The 9811-nt window shown below is 41.9% G+C and overlaps 1 protein-coding gene across 2 annotated transcripts; it reads left to right on the top strand.

Moving 5' to 3' along the window:
- Positions 1–1296: 1296 nt before the first annotated feature.
- On the top strand, positions 1297–8596 carry LOC121573016 (XK-related protein 8). 2 transcript variants are annotated; one of them, XM_041885050.1, is made up of 3 exons: positions 1297–1931; positions 2930–3117; positions 7153–8596. In XM_041885050.1, exons 1-3 carry the CDS (start codon positions 1609–1611, stop codon positions 7899–7901), a joined length of 1260 nt encoding a protein of 419 aa, XP_041740984.1. In that variant the 5' UTR covers positions 1297–1608; the 3' UTR covers positions 7902–8596. The 2 variants fall into 2 exon arrangements, with proteins under 2 accessions (XP_041740984.1, XP_041740985.1); XM_041885051.2 differs by having other exon boundaries at positions 7134–7748.
- The last annotated feature ends 1215 nt before the right edge of the window (positions 8597–9811 follow it).

Genomic DNA, 9811 nt, shown 5'->3' with positions numbered 1-9811 from the left:
TCACTCAGGAACAGCCTGCATTACTGCTTGATAGTCAGCAGCAGCAGGTCACAGTGAAATTAATAGGCTAGATTGTTAATTTTTTTAAAAGAGAAAAGCCATGTCGGCCACGGTGCAATTTAGAAGTAGCCCCAAAACCCGCAACCAGCGTGCAATACATTTTTAAACCTCGAGATCATTTTCAAAGTGGCCCAATTTTCTGGAAAACCGAGGACATGTCAATCCAGGTGGCAGGTGTGGAAAAAGTCCAATTTTAAGGGTATTCCTGAACACCATTTAGGGTCGTGCATAAAAGTGGGCATGCCATCACCAGTAGTATGCCTAGTTCAAGGTGCAACTGGCCCTGTGCACTTTGAAGTGATCCAAATGGCAAATTCATCTATACATTTAGAAACATATTAAACCAGAAAAAAAATTGAATATTTTATTTGGGACTTACTGAGTCTGCCTTTAAGCGTAAATCATAGTCCACAGACGTTAGGACACAATAGTCAGGTGTCCAGTCAGGTGTTCCATTGTGACATGACTCTGAGACCACCATCTGTGGGGGATGCACAGCCCGAACTTGCACCTCTCCACAATTCCCAACCAGCGAATCTCCAGTACCCATCCTCATATACCACACCCCCTCGTGCCTTATTGCTTAAATATCCACCTTTTGGACTATGATAAACCCTTTATAGTATTGTCATGCCATGTTTAACTTGGAATAGGCAAAAGCACAAACAGATCTGGGAGGCTATTTTTGGGGTAGTAGTGTAGTTCATTTTAATTCCTATTCCATAGTGTTCAATAGTTAATTCAGTTACAGTTTTCCCCTCCCAACTCAGACCACTCCCAGACAGTCCTAGCAAAAATTATTATTTTTGTTTCTTTTTGACCATTTTAATTAAAAACTATCACAGTAATCTCCTTAATTGTTACCCAGAAATGATTTGATATTGATATAAAAACGGTTTCATTGGACCTTTAACCCTAAGTCACTCTGGATAAGAAAGTATAAAATGACTCAAATTTAAATGTCAAGTTTACTTGTCCACCCAAGTAGTAGCCCTATAGAAGCTTACAGTATTTATGTTTGTTCAATGCATAGTTGTTCACACGTGTGGATTTGTCCACAGCACATGTGAATGATCATGATCTTATGTGGGGTCAGGGTGGTCAATCCAAAGATCTTCCGTTTTTACACTGAAGTTATGAGTCTTCTCTGTCCACTATCCGGATGTTTTCAATGTATTGTTGTGGGAGGGGCTTCTATACATTTGGATGCTGATCGTTGTGGACAGGCGTGGGACACACGTCACTGGCAACCATTCAAACTAGTCTTGAGATCAACGTTGCAATGGAGATGTGATCGCTAGCGACAATGTCTGTCCTCGCTAAATTGTTGCCCTCAAACGTAACTAGAAGTTGTCTTCCATGTTTACAGTTTACATTTCCTAACAGATGCATTGGACAACATGCGCGAGATTACATGATTTTTTAGACTTGTAATATTCGGTTGCTCATGATAGCGGATATTTGCGCTAAAGATGGTGCAACAAATGCATGAAGCAAGAAAGCTAACGGAAAAACTTTAGAGAGCGTTCGGACCAGGGACATTGAACTATGGAGAGCCCAATGTTTTCGAAGTACTCATGGCTTGATTTTCTTTTCTCGGTAGTCGGTGTGTGTACTTTCTTGTTTGACGTGGGATCCGACATTTGGGTCGCTACGGAGTTCTACTCGCGTGGGGATTTCTTCTGGTTCGGAGTGTTGATCGGCCTCATGGTCCTGTCTTCGGTCGTGGTCCAGATGTTTAGCTGGTTCTGGTTCAAATACGACCGGGAGCTGGAGGGATTCGATGAGCAAACTGCCAAGAATGTCCTCTTGGGAGGCTGCATCAAACTTTCATTCCTGCTACATGTACTTCAGCTCGGATTTTTTTGCAGGTAGCTAACTTTTTATTTTGATCAGAGAAGTTATTAAAATTAAAATAAATAAATTGGTCATTTAGCAGAGGGGTTAAGTGCCTTGCTCAAGGGCACATGGACAGAATTTTCACCTAGTCGGCTTGGGGATTAGAACCAGCGACCTTTCGGTTACTGGTACAACGCTCTTAACCACTAAGCTACCTGCCGCCCCATAAACACTTGCATGCACGTGATTCTCATGTGGATGTTTGTCAACGACACCCTGTTTTATCACAGTGTACTAGACACGGTAGTCTAAAATACATCATCTAAATTGATTTAACATATTGGGAAATACATTGATTTATTCTATGGCTACAGTGTAGTTCATAATTTCTATGCACCATGAAACTGATGCGTTGCATAACCTTTTTACAATTATTTGGTCATAATAACGTGGCCATATTATAATAATAACTATAATTTCCTCTGCAGGTTTTATGTAGCCTATGAAATTGATTTCCTAAGCCATCTTTCCAAATAAGAGAAATACATGTCAGGGAGTTCCCATTTGTCATGTTAATGCTGAGGCTCACAGAGCAGCTCATGCACAGCTAATAACATTTGACTTGTGTAGAAACCATCAAGTGACCACCCTGTTTTGTCAGCTGTGTAGCCAAGGCCAGTGTGCTGTGTCTTCACAACCTCCCTCCCTACCTACACAGATGATACGTTGCCAAGTGGAAGACATATTTTAGAATGAGGTAAATAGGCCTATGTCTACACCCTGTTCTCTGGCAATGACGGGTGTGTCTATTTGTTTATTGCTGCTTAGTAACACACAAGATGGGAATTAAAACTATTTAGGTCGCGGTATAAGGACCTTACAGTTTGGTCAACTTACTGCCCATCTACACAGATGATAAGTTAGCTAAGTGGAATACATTTTTGGAATGATGTCCATGTTCTATTGTCCTTGGCAGGTGTTTTCCTGTTGTTTATTGCTGCTCCTACTAACAGATAGTGTTTGTTCACAGACACATCTCAGCCATATGGCAGGGCTTCTGTGTGTGGTGGCGGAGGGAGCAGGGCTCGGGGTTCGCCGTGTACCTGACCCACGACCTGAGCATGCTGCGCCTCATCGAGACCTTCTGTGAGAGCGCACCGCAGCTCACCCTCATGACCCACATCATGCTGCACACCAACAAGGCCAGGACGGTACAGTGTGAGTTGCTGTCACCTCTACACAGTACACACACCTCTACACACACCAACAAGGCCAGGACGGTACAGTGTGAGTTGCTGTCACCTCTACACCTGGGGGTTCATCCCAAATGGCACCCTATTCCTTTTATAGTGCACTACTTTTGAACAGGGCCCATAGGGTTCTGGTCTAAAGTAGTTGGACCAAATAGGGAATAGGGTACCATTTGGGACACTTCCCTGTTATTCTGGACACCAGACTGGAGTAGAATGCACCACTGATGCTGTACACCAAGGGTCCATAATTACATTCAGCAGCAGGCTGAGTTTTTTTCTTGAGCGGATGGTCGGGGCCGGGCCGGAACATATTTATGACTACATTTTACACTGCAAATGGACTGCAAGAAGCCCAAACAGATACAGGGAAATACGATCACATAGTATGGCATAATTACACACTATGCCTCTCAATGTGTGGGAATATTTGGGAACAGATTCCCTCAATAAAAATAACTTTAGATGAGTTCCTGGTGATTTTACGGTAATTTATATCCAAAAGTATTTAAAAACACACAACAACAACAAAAAATTGCTCACAAAACATGGGGGGTCAAATAAAATCACCCATGGGCTGAATTTGGCCCACAGGGCACCTATTGGGGAACCCTGCTATAGGTTATTGAGAAGTGTAAATAAGTTCCTCATACCATCATTGTGGCCCTCAGTGAGTTTTTAGAATAGTTTACACAAGGTGTTAGTTACACATTGAGGTTACACACCATTTTCTCTCTATATCTCATTTAAATTGAGTACAGGCTTAACTGAATGACAACAGAGACCGAATACAATATGGAATTTGATTGAATAGTTTGGGGGTAGGCCTTGTCTCAGAGGAATGCTGCTCAGAGCCATACGCTGATGACAGGTTGCTCTATGCTGGGCGGAACGGGGATCCGATGACGGGCCTTCCGTTGGAGGTGGAAGGTCGTTTGAAGACCGTTGCTGCTAAACAGCAAGTGGGAGACACAAGGTTTGAATTGACATAAATACTCCCCAAGATTCAAGCCCATTGGTTGAAGGAAAGGAAAGTGATTACGGGTGAGCCCATAGGTTAATCAGCAAACGTGGTGGAATTGCGTTAGTGTGCCATGCTCATAGGCTGAAGTTAATAGGTAAAGGCCATTCCGCACGCTTGCTAATAGTAAAGGGGGAGGAAAGACATGACGCTATGCTGATGAGGTAACATTATTACACTTCCATATATAGTTGGAAGTCGGAAGTTTACATACACTTAGGTTGGAGTCATTAAAACTTGTTTTTCAACCACTCCACAAATTTCTTGTTAACAAACTATAGTTTTGGCAAGTCGGTTAGGACATCTACTTTGTGCATGACACAAGTAATTCTTCCAACAATTGTTTACAGACAGATTATTTCACTTATAATTCACTGTATCACAATTCCAGTGGGTCAGAAGTTTACACTAAGTTGACTGTGCCTTTAAACAGCTTGGAAAATTCCAGAAAATTATGTCATGGCTTTAGAAGCTTCTGATAGGCTAATTGACATCATTTGAGTCAATTGGAGGTGTACCTGTGGATGTATTTCAAGGCCTACCTTCAAACTCAGTGCCTCTTTGCTTGACATCATGGGAAAATCAAAAGAAATCAGCCAAGACCTCAGAAAAAAAATTGTAGACCTCCACAAGTCTGGTTCATCCTCGGGAGCAATTTCCAAACGCCTGAAGGTACCACGTTCATCTGTACAAACAATAGTACGCAAGTATAAACACCATGGGACCACGCAGCCGTCATACCGCTCAGGAAGGAGACGTGTTCTGTCTCCTGAAGAGAAACGTACTTTGGTGTGAAAAGTGCTAATCAATCCCAGAACAACAGCAAAGGACCTTGTAAAACAAGTCCTATATATTGATATAACCTGAAAGGCCGCTCCAAAACCGCCATAAAAAAGCCAGACTACGGTTTGCAACTGCACATGGGGACAAAGATCATATTTTTTGGAGAAATGTCCTCTGGTCTGATGAAGCAAAAATAGAACTGTTTGGCCATAATGACCATTGTTATGTTTGGAGGTAAAAGGGGGTACCCTGCAAGCCGAAGAACACCATCCCAACCGTGAAGCACGGGGGTGGCAGCATCATGCGGTGGGTGTGCTTTGCTGCAGGAGGGACTGGTGCACTTCACAAAATAGATGGCATCATGAGGAAGGAAAATGATGTGGATATATTGAAGCAACATCTCAAGACATCAGTCAGGAAGTTAAAGCTTGGTCGCAAATGGGTCTTCCAAATGGACAATGACCCCAAGCATACTTCCAAAGTTGTGGCAAAATGGTTTAAGGACAACAAAGTCAAGGTATTGGAGTGGCCATCACAAAGCCCTGACCTCAATCCCATATAACATTTGTGGGCAGAACTGAAAAAGCGTGTGCGAGCAAGGAGGCCTACAAACCTGACTCAGTTACACCAGCTCTGTCAGGAGGAATGGGCCAAAATTCACCCAACTTATTGTGGGAAGCTTGTGGAAGGCTACCTGAAAAGTTTGACCCAAGTTAAACAATTTAAAGGCAATGCTACTAAATACTAATTGAGTGTATGTAAACTTCTGACCCACTGGAAATGTGATGAAAGAAATAAAAGCTAAAATAAATAATTATCTTTACTATTATTCTGACATTTCACATTCTTAAAATAAAGTGGTGATCCTAACTGACCTAATACAGGGATTTTTTACTCGGATGAAATGTCAGGAATTGTGGAAAAACTGAGTTTAAATGTATTTGGGTAAGGTGTATGTAAACTTCCGACTTCAACTGTACCTGCTATGCTTATGAGGTAACGTTATAATCATTACCATAAATATATTATATGCTAATGAGGTACCATTAGAATGACTACCCTATAAATACCGGCTATACTGATGAAGTAACATTAGAATGACTACCCTATAAATACCGGCTATACTGATGAAGTAACATTAGAATGACTACCCTATAAATACCGGCTATACTAATGAGGTAACATTAGAGACGGAAAATAATGAACGATGTGGAAGGTGCGTTCTACGACGCGCTAGTGGAGTCTAACTGACTTTCCCTGGTGTTGCATTATTCTCCAGAGAACGCATAGAGCCCTGAGTTGATTATCCCTTTTATACCATGGCTATAATTTAACACATTTACCTCTAGAAATGTGTTAAAATGCCGGTAGAAATATGTTCAACATCCACTGAAGTAGCTAGCAAGTTTACTAGATAGCTACAGTAGTTGCCGTGGTAACCAAACAAACAGACTTGCTAGTCTAGCTACCAAAACCATCAGTCCTAGCCATATACCTTTTTCAATTCGACTTTTGCTTTCACAAGCAGCAAAAAAAAAAAAAAGGAAATATTAACTATAGCCATTGAATTCTACCGTGTAAATATACTGTGAGTTATAGGGAAATAATGCACGCTCTAGAATACCCTTCCATTCAAGCCAATCAGAAAGGAGTATTCAACAATGCCATGGTATAATTAAGCAGAAAGGTACGATGGGGTGTGGTATATGGCCAATATACCACGGCTAAGGGCTGTTCGTACACACGACGAAACGCAGAGGGCCTGGATACAGCCCTTAGCCGTGGTATATTGGCCATATACCACAAACCTCCAAGGTGCCTTATTGCTATTATAAACTGGTTACCAACGTAATTAGAGAAGTAAAAATAAATGTTGTGTCTTACCCGTGGTATGATATACCACGGCTGTCAGCCAATCAGCATTCAGGGCTCAAACCACCCAGTTTATAATACCTTATAAATACTTGCTATGCTGATGAGTGAGCTAGGGAGCAATGTAAATTATGAGTTTACTAAATGAATGAAAAGTGACGATCCATTCAGACCAGCCTTACTGATTGAACTTTCGTGACTACATTAGTCTCAAATTTCAGGATATGTTTTGTTCTGTGTGCTTAACTATTCCAAGCACCACAAAGTCATATTTGGCATATCAATTCTTCTTTTCATTGTTGTGATAGTTTCACATCTCATTTGTAGGTGTGAGTGTCGTGGCGTCAACTACTTCCATAGCCTGGATGGTGGTGGACTACCACCGCTCCCTGCGTTCCTTCCTCCCAGACAAGGCCAAGCAGGGCTGGGGCTCCGCCTTGGTCTACTTCCTGTGGAACCTGCTTCTCATCGCCCCGCGCGTGGCATCAGTCGCCCTCTTCGCCACAGTCCTGCCCTCCTACGTGGCCGCCCACTTCCTGCTTATCTGGCCAGTGCTGGTGTTCTGGGTGTGGTGTCAGGAGACAGACTTCATGGACAGCGCCGGCGGAGAATGGCTCTACCGGGCCACCGTAGGTCTCATCTGGTACTTCAGCTGGTTCAACGTGGCGGAGGGAGGGACCAGAGGGAGGAGCATCATCTATCACTCCTTCATGGCCACGGACGGCGGGATCCTGCTGGTCACATGGTGGTTCTACAGAGACCCGGTCCTGACGCAGTCCTACGCCCCCATCCTGCTGGCCACTCTGCCCCTCACCTACCTGATGGGGGTCCTGTTTAAAACCCTCTACTACTGCTGTTTTCACCCCACGCTGTGGAGGCCCCCCGTCAGGGAGGCAGTGGTAGGAGAGGAGCTGCCTGATGGTCAGGAGGTGGTGTTCAGAACCGTCACCCCCGAGGCTAGTAGTCCCCAGTTCCATAACAAGAGGATGGCAAGCCATGCCACTCACTTCTACTCCGAGGAGCAAACCAGGAAGCTCAGTAAGACGAACGGGCGCGAGGCCAACACTGTTGTCTGACTGGATGTGCTTGAACTAGACTCTTATTTACATGCGATTTATGTTTTTCATGCTGTATTTTTTGTATAAATAAAGCGCTGCACAACTCATTGTAAACCAGACTTTATGTTACAATTAGCATATTCTGGGAAACAGTGATAAGCTCAGAGGTTTCGTTGCAAATGGCACCTTATTCCCTATATAGTGCACAACTTTTGTCCAGGGCCCATAGGGATCTGATTTAAAGTAGTGCACTATCTAGGGAATAGGGTGCCATTTGGGTCGGAGGTTACATTGATCGAAATTACAGTTGTTAGGAAACAGCTGTAAACAGCTGAAAAACTTGATTTCACCTAATTGTAATATTCTTTCATAAATAAAGAAATGACTTATAGTGACTGCCTATTAAGTGCCAAATAAAGTAACAGGGTTGACCGTAACAGGGTTGACCGTAACATGTTTGACTATTTCATCTTAAATCAGCCATAAATCCCCTTGTGACAGGGGGAATGGAAGCTTGGTGTGTGCAACAGGGAGGGGTAATTGATTGCAAACTTCACAGAACTATCTAAATTGTTAAAACATTTCTAGCCTGTCAACCCTGTTACCAATAGATAGACGTGTTATACTTGACCTGCTCCGTTTTCCACCACAAAACACCAGAAAATGGCCAAAAAGAGTAGAACTAGCTCACCTGCATTTACACTATGATTTGACTATTAGATGTTCAATGTTTATTTTGAAACAAATATTTAAAAAGGAATCATATTAAAATGAGAGTTTAGTTCACGTAACAGGATTGACCTTAAAATGAGGACAGGTTTTTTTTTTTTTTTACCTTAAAATGAATCACTAATAACATTAAATAAATAATAGCAACAAAATCACTAGGGCTTTACAATAATGGTAAAAACTTGGAGAAATGTTAAAATCTTCCTAGAAGTGACTTTATGTTTTGTTTTACCCCATATGTAACTCTGTTGTTGTTTTTATCGCACTGCTTTGCTTTGTCTTGGCCAGGTCGCAGTTGTAAATGAGAACTTGTTCTCAACTGGCTTACCTGGTTAAATAAAGGTGAAAAAATTAAAAATTAAAATAAAAAGGGTGCACAGAGGGACATGTCAAAATGCTTTGGCACTTTAGCAAGTGTTAATTCATATTAAAACACACAGTTAATAGAATTTTCGATTTGGTCAATATTAAATGGCACTTCATTTAATATAACAGGCTTGTAAATTTCAATATTGGTGCACAAATTTCTACTTAAAATATTAAAGGGACGCAAAAAGGGACTCATTTCGTGAAACGACCCTGTCACCATTCATGCCGCCAAAGGTAATTTATGATGCCTGTTGTACGATATCAACTATGTTTTACCACCGTTGAACATGCTGCGAGGAAGTGTTTGCATGTTTAGAAGAATAAATAATGGGACTATTTTATCCGTTTGTATTATTGTGTGAATTTGGGAGGTTGTTACCTATCTACAGTGTTCTGAAAGTTATTTGACGTTTATTTACATTTCTCACTTTCCTGTTGTTACTGTTCTGCTCTTTTTTAACTCCCTTGTCTGTAACTGTGCAGACAGTGCAACCAATAATTACGGTGACGTTCACTCATCCAACAGCTTCATTTGTATTTGTTTGTATCAAATCTATGTAAGCTTACACTGTACGTACACGTGGAGGGAACTTTTAATACAGTTACTCTTTAATCGCACTGTATGTCTGGGTCCCAAATGGTACCCTATTCCCTATAGGTGGCACCCTATTCCTTCTATAGTGTACTACTTTTGACCAGGGCCCAATGTTCTGGACAATGTTCTTGATGTATAGCCATACCTGTGGCTTTGTGAAGTAATGTTCCTAGAATGTTAAGGTTTTCGGTATGTAACATTGGACACTGCAGAATGGAACTCGATATTCCATAGT

This window comes from Coregonus clupeaformis, chromosome 8 (genome assembly GCF_020615455.1).
Source record: "Coregonus clupeaformis isolate EN_2021a chromosome 8, ASM2061545v1, whole genome shotgun sequence".
NCBI lineage: Eukaryota > Metazoa > Chordata > Actinopteri > Salmoniformes > Salmonidae > Coregonus > Coregonus clupeaformis.
Note: the sequence above shows the minus strand (reverse complement) of the source record. Positions and strands in the feature narration are given on the sequence as shown.